The sequence below is a fragment of the Bos javanicus genome, chromosome 17 (genome assembly GCF_032452875.1).
Source record: "Bos javanicus breed banteng chromosome 17, ARS-OSU_banteng_1.0, whole genome shotgun sequence".
Lineage (NCBI taxonomy): Eukaryota > Metazoa > Chordata > Mammalia > Artiodactyla > Bovidae > Bos > Bos javanicus.
The window spans coordinates 69,027,202-69,045,144 of record NC_083884.1 but is presented as its reverse complement, the minus strand read 5'-3'; the positions used below and the strand labels follow the sequence as shown (position 1 = coordinate 69,045,144).

The 17,943-nt window shown below is 59.4% G+C and overlaps 1 protein-coding gene and 1 non-coding gene across 10 annotated transcripts in view; both read left to right on the top strand.

Moving 5' to 3' along the window:
* The window catches only part of AP1B1 (adaptor related protein complex 1 subunit beta 1), a 48,279-nt gene extending 30,435 nt beyond the window's left edge, over positions 1-17,844 (top strand). For 2 of the 9 annotated variants that reach the window (XM_061385271.1, XM_061385272.1), the window contains exons 10-23: positions 312-427; positions 699-864; positions 5,753-5,851; positions 6,203-6,462; positions 7,012-7,213; positions 7,958-7,978; positions 8,438-8,581; positions 12,000-12,179; positions 12,268-12,413; positions 14,235-14,364; positions 14,642-14,726; positions 15,247-15,333; positions 15,430-15,577; positions 16,786-17,844. In XM_061385271.1, coding sequence (XP_061241255.1) covers positions 312-427; positions 699-864; positions 5,753-5,851; positions 6,203-6,462; positions 7,012-7,213; positions 7,958-7,978; positions 8,438-8,581; positions 12,000-12,179; positions 12,268-12,413; positions 14,235-14,364; positions 14,642-14,726; positions 15,247-15,333; positions 15,430-15,577; positions 16,786-16,876 — 1,875 coding nt within the window. In that variant the 3' untranslated portion in view covers positions 16,877-17,844. Of the gene's footprint in view, positions 1-311; positions 428-698; positions 865-5,752; positions 5,852-6,202; positions 6,463-7,011; positions 7,214-7,957; positions 7,979-8,437; positions 8,582-11,999; positions 12,180-12,267; positions 12,414-14,234; positions 14,365-14,641; positions 14,727-15,246; positions 15,334-15,429; positions 15,585-16,785 lie in introns of all 9 variants that reach the window. The other 7 variants (XM_061385278.1, XM_061385279.1, XM_061385273.1 and 4 more) reach the window with 6 other exon arrangements.
* LOC133229292 (small nucleolar RNA SNORD125) lies at positions 12,840-12,936 on the top strand. The gene has a single exon (XR_009730526.1). It is a non-coding gene; the product is annotated as a small nucleolar RNA SNORD125 (small nucleolar RNA).
* Positions 17,845-17,943: the final 99 nt, after the last annotated feature.

Genomic DNA, 17,943 nt, shown 5'->3' with positions numbered 1-17,943 from the left:
TGTTTTGGCCAGTTTCACAATTCAACCGTCTGTGTGCCCTTTTTTCCATATTTTCAAGGGTCACTGAAACCGCTGTGTCCTGGCCCTTCATCCCTCATGTTCTCTGCCTCTGGAGATGTTCTTGGGCTGCTGACCTGACTCTCCTTAAACGGGTCCCTGGAGGCCAAGGGGTGCCTTGAGCCCAGCCTCTCAAGACATTTCCCCTTTGATGCCTCTGATGGCAGTGAGGAGTCACTCCCACAGTCTAACATAGTGTGTTGGAGTTAGGGGGTGTGGGGAGGCCTGGCCCATGCTCTCCTCTCCCTACACAGCAATCCGCCGAGCGCTGCGTGAGCACGCTGCTCGACCTCATCCAGACCAAGGTCAACTACGTGGTTCAGGAGGCCATCGTGGTCATCAAGGACATCTTCCGCAAGTACCCCAACAAGTGCGTGGCCACTGCTCCTGCCTGTCAGGGCGCTGCAGTTCTGGGGCCGAGGGGGAGGGAGGAGGAGCACGGGGAGCGCTCCCTCTTCCTCACTTCCCTGCTGCTCTGCGCCCCAGGCCCAAACAGGAACCAAGGTGGAAAGGACAAAGCTCGGTATCCTCTTCCCACCAGCCTCTCGGGCTCTTCGTAGAGTAGCTGCCCGTGTCTCTTGCCCCTCACGGGCGGCCCGGGCACCCTCGGTGCTCACATACCACTGCGCCCTGATCTCCAGGTACGAGAGCGTGATTGCCACGCTGTGTGAGAACCTAGATTCCCTGGACGAGCCCGAGGCGCGAGCCGCCATGATCTGGATCGTGGGCGAGTACGCCGAGCGGATAGACAACGCGGATGAGCTACTGGAGAGCTTCCTGGAGGGCTTCCATGACGAGAGCACCCAGGTGAGGCGCCCCTACGGGCCTCAGGGCCCTGCCCTCCTGACACCACCCTCACCGTGTGGACGTTCATGTGAGAGGTGAACGGGAGACAGGCGTGGTCCCTTTCGTCCCTCACTGTGGTGCCTAAGGGGCGCTCCTGAGGACAATCTGTGGCGGAGGACTCTGAAGGCTGCAGACGTTTCTGGTTTTGTTGTTGTTGTTAATTTATTTTTGGCTCTGCTGGATCTTCATGGCTGCATGCAGGTTTCTCTAGTGCAGTAGTCTGGGGCTACTTTCCAGCTGCGGTGTGTGGGCTCCCCATTGCGCTGGCTTCTCTTGTTTTGGGGCATGGGCTCCCCATTGCGCTGGCTTCTCTTGTTGTGAGGTGTGAGGTTGGTTGCCCCGGGGCTTTGGGATCTTCCTGGAGCAGGGATCAAAGCTTTGTCTCCTGCGTCGGCAGGTGGATTCTTATCCACTGTACCACCACGGAAGTCCTGACTTTGTTTTACTTTAGTATTTATGGTTGGATAGGTGCTACATTGACTCAGGTCAAAACCTAAAAGACACGAAAGGATATGTAGTGAAAATCCTGTTTCCTGCCACTCTCCTGGCCTTGAGTTCTCCTCCCGGAAAGCACCATGTTACTCATTGGTTTCTGGGGGGAGGGTGGATGGGTTTGCTTCCAGAGAGAACGAGTTTAGGAACACACCAGCCAGTTCCTCTACAGAGACAAAAAATAGTCAATTTTTATCACTTGTGATACTTAACATTCCATAAAGTCAAATTCTGATTTAGTAAGCTAAACCCTTGCTCCCAGAAGAAATAGAATCGTGTTTCTACACGCCTTCAGTCACTGCACGTTTATCTACTGGTCAAGAGAAACATCGTTTTACGTGTGTTTCTGTTTAAAGACACCTTGCTTAATATGTTCCATTGATTCATTAGCATTGAACTCATGGCCAGCAGCTGTAACTCACATCTGAACAAAGCTCATCTGACACATGTATTTTCTCCAAAGGCATATCTCAGCGTTCCTGCCCTTAGGAGCCCCAGACAGCTCTCCAGCTCTATATTGGGGTGGGGTGGGCCCCTTGTAAACAGCAAAATCACCAACAAAAGGCCCCAAGCTGTGGACAACGTGGCACATTTACGATGAGAACCAAGCACCACCTCACTTGACCTCAGCCAGGAGCTTGTACGTCAGGCAACGCACACGTTCGCTGCTCTGCACATCTGTGAATGACTGTGAAGGTGCCATAAGCATGGGTTTCTGGGTCATGAGTAAGTGTTAGCAAGCAGACAGATTTGCAGGTGTGTCCTGTGTGAATCACAAGGACCAACTGTTTATATATTTCCTTCTCACTTATTTTTAAATATTACTTATAACAAACCATGCAAATTCAAACTGATCAGCAGGTTGTATTTTTTCCTTAAAAATACGTCTGAAAGCCATGACATTGTGAGAGCTTTTTACAGCTTCCTAGCTTCATGCAGAAGGACCCTGTTTAAGCAGGGTCCCTGACTGGTATTTAGGTGTCCAGCCTTCTGCTCTTTTAAACAGCTCTGCTGGGAGCGAGCTGTGGGAAGCTCGCCTGCAGGTACAGCTGGAGGACGGGTTCTTAGGAGCATGGTGCTGGTAGGAAGGCCTGTGCATTGCCAGTCCGGACTGCCCTGGCACAGAGGCGGTTCTGGTTTACACTCCCATCGTAGGGGGAGGGGGGCCCCTCTCCTTGTCTCCTGGCCAGCCTAGGGCATCCTCAGACTTGGTGTGTGTAAACTGCCTGCTTCCTTTGCCTCATGGGAAGCAAGTTCAGAGCTTTTATAAACTACTTAGTGCTTTGAGATTTGGGAACTTACTTTAGATTGTTTTTTGAGCCCCCTTGTCCTGGCTCCTAAGCCTCTCCAGCTGTGGGAAGGGGAGGGGCTGAGATCAAACTGCCAACATCTGTTGGATCATGGAGAAAACAAGGGACTTCCAGAAAAACATCTAATTCTGCTTCATTGACTATACTAAAGCCTTTGTGTGGATCACAACGAACTGTGGAAAATTCTTAAAGAGACGGAAATACCAGACCACCTTAGCTGTCTCCTGAGAAACCTGTATGTGAGTCAAGAAGTAACAGTTAGACCTAGATGTGGAACAACTGACTGGTTCAAAATTGGGAAAGGAGTATGACAAGGCTGTGTACTGTCACCCTGCTTATTTAACTTGTATGCAGAGTACATCATGCGAAATGCTAGTCTAGATGAATCACAAGCTGGAATCAAGACTGCCAGGAGAAATAATCAACAACCTCAGATATGCAGATGACACCACTCTAATGGCAGAAAGTGAAGAGGAGCTAAAGGGCCTCTTGGTGAGGGTGAAAAAGGAGAGTAAAAAAGCTGGCTTGAAACTCAACATTCAAAAAACTAAGATCATGGCATCTAGTCTCATCACTTCATGGCAAATAGAAGGGGAAAAAGTGGAAACAGTGACAGATTTTATTTTCTTGGGCTCCAAAATCACTGTAGATGGTGACTGTAGCCATGAAATTCAAAGACACTAGCTCCTTGGAAGAAAAGCTATGACAAACCTAGACAGCATATTAAAAAGCAGAAATATGACTTTGCCAATAAAGGTCCGTATAGTCAAAGCTATGGTTTTTCCAGTAGTCACATACTGATGTGAGAGTTGGACCATCATGAAGACTAAACGCCAAGGAATTGATGCTTTTGAACTGTGGTGTTGGAGAAGACTCTTGAGAGTCCCTTGGACAGCAAGGAGATCAAACTAGTCAATCCTAAAGGAAATCAGCCCTGAATATTCATTGGAAAGACTGATGCTGAAAATCCAATACTTTGCTGCTGTTGCTGCTAAGTCACTTCAGTCGTGTCCGACTCTGTGCGACCCCATAGACGGCAGCCCACCAGGCTTCCCCGTCCCTGGGATTCTCCAGGCAAGAACACTGGAGTGGGTTGCCATTTCCTTCTCCAATGCATGAAAGTGAAAAGAAAGTGAAGTCTCTCAGTCGTGTCCGACTCTAGTGACCCCATGGACTGCAGCCCACCAGGCTCCTCCGTCCATGGGATTTTCTAGGCAAAAGTACTAGAGTGGGGTGCCATTGCCTTCTCCATACTTTGGCTACCTGATGCAAAGAGTCGACTCATTGGAAAAGACCCTGATGCTAGGAAAGATTGAGGGCAAAAGAAGGGGACGACAGAGGATGAAATGGTTAGATAGCATCACTAACTCAATGGATTGTAATTTGAGCAAATTCTGGGAGATGGTGAAGGATGGAGGAGCCTGGTATGCTGCAGTCCATGGGGTCACAGAGAGTCAGACACGACTTAGCAGCTGAACAACAGCCCTGAGCTGCAGGCTGACTCGGGCCTCAGTGTGTTGTTGGGGGAGCGGAGCTAGGCAGGGAGCTGACTCAGCCTTGGTCCAGGGAGCACAGCAGACGGACAGGGGTGAATGAGCGCCAGCAGCCAGCAGCCCGGGGCTGGGGAGAACCTGGTGTGTGTGGCGGTTGTGGTGTTGACAACAGCCACGACCGCTGCTGTGCCTTGGGCAGAGGACACAGTTCTTTCCGTTTGTTGTCTCATTGACTTCCCGTCAACCCTGTGAGGCACTGCATCCATTTTATAGAGGAGGAAGCAGCCTCAGCAGTTAAGTGACTTGTCCAGGGTCACCGGCTGGGAAGTGATGAAGTCAGCATTCAGAGGAAGTGCTGTCTCGGTCTGGCTCCAAGTTGGCCGCCACGGCTTGTGTCTTCCGGGCCCCCAGAACCCCTGAAGTGGGCCCAACTCTCCCTCACCAGCTGAGGGTGAGTGGCCTTCTGCCAGCTACCCGGCCAGGGACTTGAGCCAGGTCTGGAAGCCAGTGCCCAGCCACCTCTGGCCTTGGAGACAGCCAGCCTGCTCCTCCGCCATTGGCCGCTGTGTCCCCAGATCGTAGGGACTCTGGAGGGACTCCTCCCGGCATCCGCCCACCCTGCGCAGCGGCAGCTCTGCCGCTTGTTTCCATAAGTGCCAGCCTTTGGATGGGCCCAGAAGCTGCTGCCAGCCCCACCACCGCCCTTCTGCTGCAGGCCCGTCCCTGGCACCATCTGGGGAGCCTCTGGTTGTCTTCCTGTGCCAGGGCTGACAAAATGGGATGGGGCTAAGGAAGGGCTGTGTGCGGAGAACTGTTCTTTCAGAGGTGTGCTTTTAGTCAGCAAATTTTGGTTTTTTTTCTGGCAAATTTCTCTTAAGTGCCTATATTTTGCCAGACTCTGGAGTGAACGATAGCCAGGGATGCAACAGGGACAGACTCGAACTCCGCCCTCAGGGGCTCCACAGAGCGGCCAGGGGGCTGCAAAGTGTTGCCAGCACTGTGGGGCGGCACCGGTGAGGGGGGCTGGAACTGCGGAAGCGGGGAGGGGGTGCGGGAGGCATGCTCAGGTGCAGACAGGGCGGGTGGGAGGTGGGGCTGCCGGGGGCCGGGCAGGGTTCCACCTCGGGAGGAAGGCTCCACGGGCCCATTTGCCCCCGTCCGCTCAGCTTCTCTGGCACTTGGTCCACTCGTTGGCAGGTGGTCTCTGGTAAGCACACCAGGCACACGTGTTGCCCTCATGAGCTGAGTTCCTGAAGGTCGTGGACCCAGAGCCCTGATGGGTTTCTGGGGCCCTAGCGCTGGGCAGCAGTCCCCAGCCGGCCTGGGGCTCTGCAAAGCTCCACGGCCAGGTCCTCCTGACCATTCGGGCCAAGGTCCAGACTACTCAGCACAGCCACCCCACTGCGCCTGGCCTGTTTGCGTGGCCAGCCCAGACCCAGGAGAGCTGCTCTCGGCCTTTCAACGCCCCTTTGGTCTCTGAGGTCCTCCTCTGGTTCCCTGTGGTCCCCACCCGGAGCTCACCCTCCCCCCTCGCCTCCTCTCCGTCCTCCTCAGGTGCAGCTGCAGCTGCTGACGGCTATCGTGAAGCTCTTTCTGAAGAAGCCGACAGAGACCCAGGAGCTGGTGCAGCAGGTCCTCAGCTTGGCCACGCAGGTGGGTGTGGCCTCCCTGCAGTGCCCATCGCAGCCCTTGGTCCACCCAGGGAGCCAGACCGGGAGTCCTGCCCCTAATCCCCAGCTCAGGGAGCTCAGTCAGACAGATAGGGCAGGCGGGGATGGGGGCGATGCTGAGCCAGCCTCCCACAGAGGGCAGGGAGCAGAGGCAGGGGCAGGCTGGCCTGAGGGGAAACCAGGGGGCTGGGCTGTGTCTGCTCTGTGCCTAAAGGGGCAGGCTCCCACCAGCACTCAGGCAGTCAAGTTAGCGACCCTGTGACCCCCTGTTGTGGGCTTCCCCTCCCCATCACCCACGTGCGCAGCGTTTCACGCCCTTCTCGTCACCTCCCAGGACTCAGACAACCCAGACCTGCGGGACCGTGGCTACATCTACTGGCGCCTGCTCTCCACGGACCCCGTGGCTGCCAAGGAGGTGGTGCTGGCTGAGAAGCCGCTCATCTCCGAGGAGACAGACCTCATTGAGCCCACGCTGCTGGACGAGCTCATCTGCTACATCGGCACACTGGCCTCCGTCTACCACAAGCCGCCCAGTGCCTTCGTGGAGGGGGGCCGGGGCGTCGTGCACAAGAGCCTGCCGCCCCGCACCGCCTCGTGAGTCCGGGGGCCAGTCACTGGCCCACTTCCCTGGTTCAGTAGCACAGTGCTCTCACCTGAGTCTGAGCAGAATTACGATTCTAGCGACCCTAGTGAATGCTCACTGCATACATGGTGTGGCCTAGGTGACAACAGCTCTGAGGGAAGTCCTCCCTGAAGAGACAGGGACCAGAGGCAGAGAGCGCTTAAGAGCCTGGTGAAGAGCGCAGGCAGCAGAGCTGGGCTCAACCCAATTCTGCCCGCTTCCAGAGCCCCGTTCTGCTCAGGTGCTCCCCCCGCGGCTCCCACGGCTTTCTGGCCTGGGTTGTCCTGTTCTCCGGGACTTTAAAGTGGACTGAGTTGGGGAATACAGACGGCGCTCCCTCCCCTTAGCCCAGAACAAGATGGATCAGGCATGGGAAGGGGAGGAAGTGGGGTGTAGACAGGCTCCCGGGACAGTGAGGAGGCCCGGTGCCTCTCCTGGGGGCGGATCCCGGAGATGGGGTCTGGCCTCCCCAAGACGGCACCGCTTCTGGCCCTGCTGAGCCTCTCCCCACGTCCTGGCAGGAGCGAGAGCACGGAGAGCCCAGAGACGGCCCCAGCTGGAGCGCCCCCCGGAGAGCAGCTGGATGCCGTCCCCACGCAGGGCGACCTGCTGGGTGACCTCCTCAACCTGGACCTCGGGCCTCCAGTCAGCGGCCCGCCCCTGGCCACCTCCGCGGTGCAGATGGGCGCCGTGGACCTGCTTGGCGGTGGCCTTGACAGCCTGGTACGTCCTGGGCCCCCGGACGAGGTTGATGGTGGTCTTCAGGGAGGGATCAGGAACGCCTTCTCTGCCAGACGCCATCCAAGGATCATGTAGCTCCCGTATCAGTGAGAAGCTGGGGCGTAAAGCGGTCAGGTGGCCGTCCTGCCTAGCGCATACAGCTCCTAAGTGGCAGGCACGGGATTTAGCCCCTTGCCAGGCTGCTGAACCCCAAGAGTCCTGGGGGCTGTTCTCCCTTACCCTCTGAGTCACCTTGGCCCTGTAAGGCTGGGGGAGCCACCCTTGCATCCGCTCCCCCACACGTGGCACCGATTGGTGTAGCTGCCCAGCAGGCCTGAGAGAGGCCCATGAGAGGGTGGGACAGCCCCTCCCTTGTGAAGGCGGTGGTAAGAAGGCCTGCTGTTTCCTTGGGATTCTTCAGGCAGCCGGAGAGCCAGGTGGAGGTGGCACCTGGGCCCTTGTCACTTGGCCATGCCCGGCTCAGGTCCCCAAGGCCACAGCACAGGGAAGGGTCAGAAGGACGAGGGTGTCGAGTGGGGCTGGGGGTGCGGGGGGGCTGCCCGTCATAGAGACCTGGGGCCCTCCTAGGCTGCTGCAGCCTCGCACAGGCCCCATAGGGTCGGGTGGAACAGCTGTGACTAACCTTCTGCCTCTTTTCTCCTTGTCTTGTCTCTCTGTGTCTTCTTCTTGGCTTTCCCTCTGCATGTGGCTGCCTGTTCTCTTCACCCTGCCTGCTTCTGCTGGGAGATGGGGGATGAGCCTGAAGGGGTACGGTTCAACCCTGTGCCACCAAGCCTTCGTCCTGCTGCTCCTCGATCACCCGCCGGGCGTCCCAGGGCGGGGGGTGTCAGGGCCGTCGGCCCACCCTCACCACCCTCCGATGAAGTTACTTTGTCATCCGGAGGCCCCCACAAGCCCTCTCTGACACCCTGGGGTGTGCTCCAGTCTCTGAGCACGGCCCCCTCATAGCACTGTGTTGAGTACCCCTTTTATCCTTGGGCTGTCAGTTTGTGAGCGTGCCCAGCTCTTCCTCTCGGGGCTTGTAGGGCACGGGAGGGCTCGGCCTCTCCTCTCCACCCGCTTCACTCTGTCTTGTTTCTGCAACTTAGAGTTGACCTGAAGGCAGCCCTGCAGGACGCCCTCTTGCCCAACCCCCGTCTTCTAAAGGGCCAGGCGGCCGTACTTCCCCTGGCGTGCCTGCCTCTGACCCCTCTCCCCTCCCTCTAGATCGGAGCCCCCAGCTTCGTGGCACCCCCAGCAGCAGCAGTACCAGCTAACCTAGGAGCGCCCATGGGCAGTGGCCTGAGTGATCTCTTTGACCTGACCAGTGGCGTGGGCACCTTGTCGGGATCCTATGTGGCTCCCAAAGCAGTAAGTGCCGTGGCCCCGTGGGAGGCGGGAGGCGGACATGCAGGTTCCTTTCAGTGGCTAGCTGGGTTGCCCGGAGCAGCGGGAGCACAGGGCGCTGGGTCTGGTGTGGAGGCCTGGGGAAGGCTTCCCAGAGCGGGTGTCACTGGAGCTCAGTCCAAGTCAGAATCAGCAAGGCGAAAATGGGGAGCCTAGGGGGCGTGCTCACCTTCCAGAGAATGGCAGAAGCCCCGTCTAGTGACTGGTCAGTGGTTCTCAGTGCCACTCAACCCAGTGCCCCAGACTGATGACAGGCGCTTCATAGCACCCCCTCCTTTTCTAACGAATGAGGTCTACCTACTTGTAAAATTTCTGAAGTGGTAAGATGCTGTCATCACATAAGGAGACTTAAAAGGAGGAGAACAGAACGCTTCATTTTAGTGTGGTGAAGGCTTGGGCACGCCCGCCCCGGCAGATCTCATGGCGTTGCCAGGGGTTGGCAGCAGAGTCACTGTGGCACCACAGTGTGGGTGCCATGACTGATGGGCCGGAGGCACCTTTCGCTTCTGATACAGCGACTGACTCCCAGTAAGATTCCAGACGAAACAAAGAACAGGCTTCCGCTGATTTCACCACCATTAAGTTCCTAGGGATTTCAAGGCACACTGAAATCCTGCAGAAAATACTCAAGGTCTGCAGGACAGTGGCTCCTAGTGAAGCCTGTCACCTCCACAGCTGCCTCCCTGACCCCAATCAGCCTGGAGGTGCCCCAGACGCCCCCTGTGCCACCCAGGTAGTCCCACCCCACTCCAGACTCCTGGCTGGACTCGCGCTGAGGAGGCAGGGAGCTGGCGAGGTCATGGCCCCGGCTCTGAGACTTTGCTCTCCATCCTGGCACAGTGGTTTTTAAGCAGAAACGAAGCTTAAAGAGCCAGCGCTTTGGCCACTGTGTGGAGGCCAAACTTAAGGGCAGAGCAGAAGCCAGGAGCCCATGAGGAGTTGTCAACTGCTGATGGTGGCTGGACAGGAGAGCTTTGTAGGGGTGGAGACGCGCTGGGCTGGAAGGAGGCCTGGCAGGACGTGGGGGCGGTGGGGAGAAGGGTTCTGGCTGGCAGTGGCGAGGGCAGGCGAGGGAAGGAGAGCTGAGGACAGCGTGGTGTGGGCTGGGCCCTTGTCCTCAAGGAAACTGCCAGAGGGGACGGACGTGGCCTGAGCCTCCCAACTGTCAGCCAGCGCCCCTCTCTTCCAAGGTCCCCTCCCCAAACCAGGACCAGCAGGGCTTCGGGGCCCAGGGACATGTCCCTTATGATGAGGGGAGCTGCCAGCCAGCACCTGCCCTGCCCCAGCCTCCCTGGCTATGCCTGCCAAACTGCAGTGGCCAGAGCCCCCAGCCACACCTTTTTGCAGGATCTGGGCCTAAGGGGCCCCCAGGAGGCAGCAAGTCTAGTGCCAGCGGCCTCGCACTTCCGTGGAGGGCTACACGAACGTGGCACAGCCCCAGCCCAGAGCCCTCCCAGCAGCCACGTGGCGCTGGCGCTCCCGTTTTCTGGTTGAGGAATCTGAGTGCTTTAAGGTCCTATAGCTGATGAGTGACGAGAGTCTGGAAGTGAATATGGGGCTGTGGCACCAAAGCCCCTGCCCACGACCCTTAGGTGATCCTAAAGTGTTTGAGAACCTCCGTGTACTTACTTAGGTGCCATGGTTGTCAGAATCAGCTTGCTTTCTGCATGTGTATCCGTTTTAACATGTATTAGCGCTGCTTTGTCTTAGTGGAGGACCTGGTGACTGTATCAGCTGGAAGGAGAGGCGAAGGGATCACCGGATAGGAGTAATCAGGGCAGGCTGCCTGGGGGAGTCCTTTTCCACGTGGGCAGGACTTTCCCCTGCTACCTTAGTCACAGGGTGTGGGTGTGCTCTCCGTCCAGAAGTAGTGACTGTGTAGGCTACCTTTTTCTCACAGCACTGTGACCACCTCAAATCGTTTGTCCTGCCTGCAGTCCCAGCCCTTCCTGGTCAAGGAGGGTGAGGCTGTCATATGTACAAGAACTTGAAGTTCCTCAAATTGTAGCCAGCAGGGGCTGACAGTTCTGGACTCCGTGAGCCTACAGTGACCAGGAGACACGATATCCCACTCAGGACGGTGATAGTGCCAGCTCTGAAGAACCTGGGAAGGAAGCCTGGGGGGTGGAGGGGTGGGGCAGGGCAGTCACCCTGGGGCCCTGAGTGCTCTCTGTGCTCCCAGTCACAGCTCACGACTAAAACCCTGAGATTCTGTCCAGATTTGTCTGGTGGAGCAAAGGATGAGCAGGTTAGCAAGTAGGATGGGATGGGGGTGGGGAGTGCTGTCCAAGCAGAGGAGACAGTGTGTGTGTGTGTGTGTGTGTGTGTGTGTGTGAGGCCCGAGGAGCCATGCACACTGACCCAGGGAGGGCACCCCGATGGGGAGGCCGTGGGCAGTGGAGGCATCGCACCACTGAGGGTTCCAGGGTGCCGTGACGAGATCTGCCTTCCTAAAGATGGCTCTGGCTGCTCTGGAAACTGGGAATAGAAGACTTGGGCAGACATGTGTATACCTATGGCTGATTCATGTTGATGTTTGACAGAAAACAAAATTCTGTAAAGCAGTTATTCTTCAATTTAAAAAATAAATTAATTAAAAAAAGAAAAAAGACTTGGGCAGCTACCTAGGTGGCTCCCATCTTACCTGGGGGCTCTGATGGTGACTTACCCCTGGGTGGTGCCTGTGGATAGGGGAGAGTGGAGGACGTGGTGTCGGGGGAGGAGGTGACCTTGACGGGACCTGGGCTGGGTGACCATGGCCATGTTCACTGACAGGGCCCCTGGGGAGGCTGGCCTCAGGTGGGCTGAGGCGTCCTGGTAAGAATGGCAGCCAGAGAGACGTTTGCGCATCCACAGGATAGCATCCGTGGCTGTCCCTCCTGGGCAGGGCTTTGATCCATGCCATTCACTCAGCAAATGTTCCCCAAATACAAATCTCACACCAAGCTCCGAGCCAAGGATGCAAGACAGAAAAGCAGAGCCCTCCCCCTCGAAGCGCTGTCCGGGCACAGAGGAGATGGTTTATCTGCAAGACTGTCATTGCTGCAGAGCCCGGACAAGGACACTGGGGAAGGGTTTCCCGGAGGAGGTGGCTCTGGAGCTGAGTGTCCGAGGACAAGGGTAGCCAAGCAGGCAGGGAAGGCCTGCCAGGCGAGAGGTCCTCCCGGGTCCTGTCGCTGCTCAGGCCTGTTGGCGCAGTTAAAGGCCAGCCCTGCCGCCTGCGAGGAGGACAGGCCGTGACCACCCGGGGTCCTCTGGCTCTGGCCAGGCCCCGGGCACCCGTGGGCTCTCAGTCTCCTGGGCTCATCTGGAGGCTGGTGGGGCCTGCTTGTCTCTCCGCCTTCCTCAGCCCTCCTCTGAGTATTCTTGCTTTGACCTCCAGAGACTCAGGTCAGGTTTTGGGCACACCGAGGCCTCCCTGTCCCGTGCTGCTCCAGCAGTCGGCCACCCCGAGGCGGGGACCCCGGGCAGGCCGGGCAGGGTCCTTCTTCTCATCCCGAGGCTCACATGGTCATCCCCTGGCGGTCCAGGCAGGTGTGGTCCATCTGAGAGCCCCCTTCAGGTGTGAGAGAAGGGGGCAGGGGAAGGAGCCTCAGGCGGGCTGTGGCGTGGGGGCTGTGGCAGCCCCCTCCCCATCGTTTTCCCCTCAGGTCTGGCTGCCAGCCATGAAGGCCAAAGGGTTGGAGATCTCGGGCACCTTCACCCGCCAAGCGGGCACCATCTCCATGGACCTGCAGCTGACCAACAAGGCCCTGCAGGTCATGACTGACTTCGCAATCCAGTTCAACCGCAACAGGTGAGCCCCCGAGGCCTGCCTGCCGAGGGCCCGTGCTGGGGCTTGCGGGCTGGCCCCGCTTTCTGCTGGAGGAGGGTCTTCCTCACAACTGCAGCTCCGGCCAGCTCTCTCTGAGGCAGTAATTTTCCTCACCGTGACCTCTCTTTGTGGGCACCAAAGTCCGAGGTCAGTGGTGGGGAGCTGGGGGGTAAGGCACCTCCCTTTAGTGTTACCTTTCCCCAGCACCCAGGGGGGTGTTTCCCTGACAAAATCTCCAGACCTCAGCAGCTCCCCTCTCAAGGCGTCTCGAAGAAGGCAAACAGGGAGTGGGTAGCACCTCTGGGAGCGACGTCCACTCCCAGCGCCTTGCCCTCAGGGTCCCCTGCACTGGGGATCAGTGGGGAAGGCCTCCTTGGACCCGGCCAGCTAGGCCAGGGCTCTCTGGGGAACGCAGGCAGCCTCTGCTGATGACCCTTCTTCCTGAGTGGCTCTGGTGATGAGCAAACTGAGCCTCTAAGAAGTTGACTGAAGGGGCTGCTTCCTCAAGGAGAGCCTGTGCGCCAGTTTTTCCCGGCCGTCTGTCAGACTAGGGAAGTGGGCACTCTGTTCCTTTCCCTCAGGGAGCCCTGCAGGCCCCCAGGAGTGCTCCTGATCATCGCTCACAGTGAACTTATGGTGTGTGGCCAGCTCCCTGGGTACCAGGCCTTGTGTCGAGAACTTTAGGAGTCTTTGTCTCTCTTGAGCCCCTTCACAGCCCAGTGAGGTTGATGCCATTAACCTTCTTTGGTAGAAGAGGAAATGGCAACCCACTCCGGTATTCTTGCCTAGAGAATCCCATGGACAGAGGAGCCTGGCAGGCTATAGTTTATGAGGTCGCAAGAGTCAGACAGGACTTGGTGACTAAACCACCAAAGCAGGTAATGATACCTGAGCTCAGAGAGGGTGAATGCCTCACCCACGGTCACGGTCGACAGAGGTCGGGCTCCCAGGAGAGCCAGGAGTGCTGAGGCACTGTGATGGCATTCGTGTCCCCACGGTGTCCCCTGCTGCGTCCCAGGTGGGTCTGAGACCACAGTGGGCAACACATAGGCTGAGGTCAGGCAGCTCAGGCTCTGGGTCTCAGCAGCGCCGCTCACCCAGGTCTGGGCGCGCCCCTCCCTGAGTCTCTGTGTCCTGGAAGACAGGAGGTTGTGTACCTGTCACTGTGTTTACAAGGACAGGACTTCAGGTGCCCCGCCTGGGCACAGGGAGTGCTCAGTCCGTGGTTCCAGTCGGTACCGTGGTGACTTATCTTCCAGTGGCCGGGCATCTCTCACGTTCTTGGTGCCCTCTGATTTGCCCACATGCCACTTTACCAAGAGGCAGGGCTTTCCAGAAGCTCTGTGGCCATTGTGTGATCCAGCCAGTTCTGGCCCAGACAGTAAACCCAGTGCCTCCCCTGGGATGGTCGCGTCCCTCCTGGGAGGCTGGGGTTGGTTACTGAGACGTGAGCAGTCACAGTTCTCAGGTTAGAAGCAGCTTTTAGGCCCCTGGTATGACATGGGGCTCCTGGAGGGCAGGGCAGGACGCACTGACCTGGGCCTGCCCGGTGCCTCCCCCAGAGGAGAAGGGGGAGCAGAGACGGGTTTTGGCTAGCCCAGGTTCTCTTCCATCTGCGGGGCCATTGAAGCCTGGGAGTGGGGTCAGGAACTTGTCCCTCTGGCCTGGGTCTGGTCTGGGGTGAGGCTGGCTCGCTGGAGAGCCTTCTCCCCCGCTGCTGCCAGGCCCCGGGGCCCCAGGAGCCTGCCTGCCCTGTGTCAGCGCCTGCTCCCCACCATCCCCACGGGGCTTCTCTCTCCCCAGCTTTGGCCTGGCCCCCGCCGCCCCACTCCAGGTCCACGCACCGCTTAGCCCCACCCAGACTGTGGAGATCTCCCTGCCTCTCAGCACGGCGGGCTCGGTCATGAAGACAGAGCCGCTGAACAGCCTGCAGGTGCGTCCCAGGGAGGACCAGGCACCCGGTCCTTGCCCACGTGCCCTGGGGAGGACCAGGGAAGCCCTTGGGGCCTGGCTGGCTCTGTCGTAGGGCTGTGTCTGTGGAGTCTTGTTCTTAGGCACAGACGGGTGGGGATGGGAAGGCCGGGGGCCGGTTAGGGGATGGACATGGCTTCTGGGGAACCTGCTCAGCTGCGCTCACAGGAGCAGAGGCTTCCTGGGGCCTCAGTGGGCATCAGGCATAGGGGACGACCTGGGGCCTCTCTTGTTCCCAGGTGGCCGTAAAGAACAACATAGACGTTTTCTACTTCAGCACCTTGTACCCGCTCCACATCCTCTTTGTGGAGGACGGGAAGATGGGTGAGTCCTGAGGGCACCCCTGGGGTCCCTAGAATGGATGGATGGAGTCCGTGAGTCACTGGCTCCCCTGCAGAGCTAGAGGGAGGGTCACACCTTCCCAGGGCCCGAGGGTCTTGCCTGGCCAGCTCTGCTGTCAGCCTGACCTTCAGCCTCTAGACAGTCATCCCACGGGCCCCCCGAGGCAGGGGCCCTAGGCCACGCATCACACCTGATGCCCACCCCTGGGCCCCAGCGGGAACCTGCGGGAAGGTACGTCCCGTGCCCAGAGGGTTTAGGCCCTCCTCAGCAGTCACCACAGGAGCCCATGACATCACTGGGACCAGTGAACGGGCTGCTTGGTGCCAGGGCCGGAGGCTGGACGTGGGCAGGAGCAGGGAGGGACCCCGCAGAACACTAGCTCCGAGTTGGCCGAGGGAAGCAGGAGGGGCTATGACGGAGCCACCCTGGTCTCGGGTGCAGGGCCTGACCGCCCCGCTTCCCGATGAGGGTGCTGAGCAGGGTCCCACCTGTGCCCCTGCAGACCGGCAGATGTTCCTGGCCACGTGGAAGGACATTCCCAATGAGAACGAGGCCCAGTTCCAGATCAGAGACTGCCCCCTCAACGCGGGTAGGGCTCCTGAGCCCTGTGCCTGTCCATGCTGCCCTGTGCCCTGACGCCAGCCCTGAGCGCCAGACCCCCCATCTCTGACCTTGTGACCCCCAGAGGCCGTGAGCAGCCGGCTGCAGAGCAGCAACATCTTCACTGTGGCCAGGAGGAACGTGGAGGGCCAGGACATGCTCTACCAGTCTCTCAAGCTGACCAACGGCATCTGGGTGCTAGCCGAGCTGCGCATCCAGCCAGGCAACCCCAGCTTCACGGTGAGGCGCCCGCTCCCGCCTAAAGCCCCGGGGCCTCTGCCTTCCTGCCCGCATGCCTGCCCGGGCTGGGGTCGGCCCTGGTGGGGTGGGGTGGGGTGGGGCATCCACCCTGGTGTGAAGAAGCACCAGGATTCTGACCTTAGAAAGCTTCAGCTCAGTCCCATCAAGTGTCTCAGATAAGGCACCAAATCCGGTCTCTGAACAGTGAAATGGACTAGAATCGGGCCCTATGAGGCCCACCTGGTACTGGGAAGGAGCTCTCCTGAGCTCAGGGAGCCCTGGCCCCTGGGCTCCCCTCTCCCAGAGAAAGGACGAGGCTTCCCAGAGGCTGCGCCGTGTCCCGGCCCCTGAGAGCCCAGGCTTGGCTTCTCCCCGCACCCGAGCGGGCAGGCATGACCCCCGACGCTGCTCCCCGGCCCCCTGGCAGCATGGGCGCCGCGGCTGGTGGTGGTAATTTCCGTCTCCCTGTGTCTGGTCGCTGCATGTCCACCTTCCCTGCCGGTGCCGGCGGTGCAGGACCTGGAGGTTAGCGGACTGCTTTTCTCTTCCTCTTCCCCCGTCCTCTCAGGCACTCCTGGCACACCCCACCTCCTGGCCTGGCCTCGCCCCCCTGCTCCCCAAAGCCGGGCAGACGCATGCAGGCTGCAGGCCGGGGGACAGACCACCCCGCTGCCACGCCCTGTGCTCTCCAGCCTGGCGCTGCACTCCCCACAGGCTGTGTGCGCAGAGCCCTCAGAGGAGACCGGGGCCCTCAGAGCAACGGCGTTGGCAGGAGGGGCAGCGAGCCTGTCTCTGCTACTGGGCTTGCCAGCCCTCCTCGCGGTTAGAGCTGAGCCAGATCTGACACAACTGCTTCCTGTGCAGGAAACCAGAAAGATCCCCCCACCCCCCAGCGCCCCCGCAGCCTCCCTCCTGGCCCCCGAACGTCCTCAGGGACCCCACCCTCCACGGATGGGGCTGGCCGCCTTGGGCTCTGACTCACGCTGCAGCGGCTGCGGGGGCCGGGACAGCAGGTCTGTGGGCTGCAGTCTGTTTGGTCCCCGCCTGGCTGGCTGCGGGGCCGCCCCCTCGCCGGCACTGCACAGCTGCTCCAGCCGCTGCTGCCGCCCCGCCGGGCCCCACGTGCACCCCACCCTCTGCCATCTGCTCCCCTCCCCGGCCTGGAGAGGAGCCCCAGGAATAAGGGGTCCCTGCCTCCCACCCTTGTCCCCCTACAGCTGTCCCTGAAGTGCCGAGCTCCGGAGGTGTCCCAGCACGTGTACCAGGCCTACGAGACCATCCTGAAGAACTGAGGCCGTCCAGCACCCACCCCAGCTTCCTCGGAGCCCCCTGCGAGGTGGCAGCACCTCCCCCGTGAGGGGCCAGCGAGGCTCCTGGCACCCCCCGGCTTCTCAGGCCTGACTGCAGGGCCCGCTCAGGGCCTCGGGGTGCTCCTGTGCCCAGGACTCTCCTATTTCCATCGTGCTGACGTTTGGGGTCAGGTGAGGAGGGCACCAGAGGAGCCAGAGTGGCAGCAGGAGCTGCACGGGGTAATGAGGGCTCCTCTCCGGCTCTTCCTGACCTGAGGGCGAGCCCGCAGTGCCTCCTCAGGCTCCCAGCCCGGGATCCCTCTGCCCTGTCTCCCTCGGCTGGTGGCAAGGCCCTGCCAACTGCCCCCTCCTGGGACAGGCCCTGGCAGGCATCCTGGTGTGCGTGGGTTCCCCTGGGTGCCAGGAGAGCTGCTCTGTCAGGGCCGGGGCTCCCGGGGCCTGCCCGCCCCACCAGCCGCTGAGCCGCTCAGGGAAGACCAGGAAGAAGCTCCCGAGCCCCTCACGGCTCTGGCCCCCAGCAGACCCCTGGCAGATGTGCACCCCGCTCCCCTGCCCGTGAGGACAGTCACTGCCTGTGATAACATTCCTGGTGTGCCCGGGGCTTCTGGAGTGAACGGAGCTGAGGGGTGGGGTGCCTGGGCAAGCGGGGTGCTTCCTCTCCGGGGTTCTTAGGGGCCCCCTCCTGGCCTCCCAGGGTCAGTTGTGTCTCACGGAGCATTAGGTTTTCCTGTTACTGCTGTTTAATAATAAAGAAAGATTCTGCTTTTGGCAGTCATGGACACTTCTTTCCCCTCCACCAAGTGTCAGAATTAAAAACTGCCTCCAAGTGGTCAAGGTTGGTTTTCTTGAGCTCTACAGTAAGGATGCCTAGTATATATAAATAGAAATTATATATTGTATGTTTACTCTTATTTTCAGAAACAGAAAGTGAATAAAAATGATGACATCAAGCGTGTCCCCGACCAGTGTTTCAGGTCCCGAGGCTGCTCTGGGCAGGGTCCAGGGCTCAGCTGTCAGCCCCCGCCAGGCCCTGTGGATAGCGCCTTTCC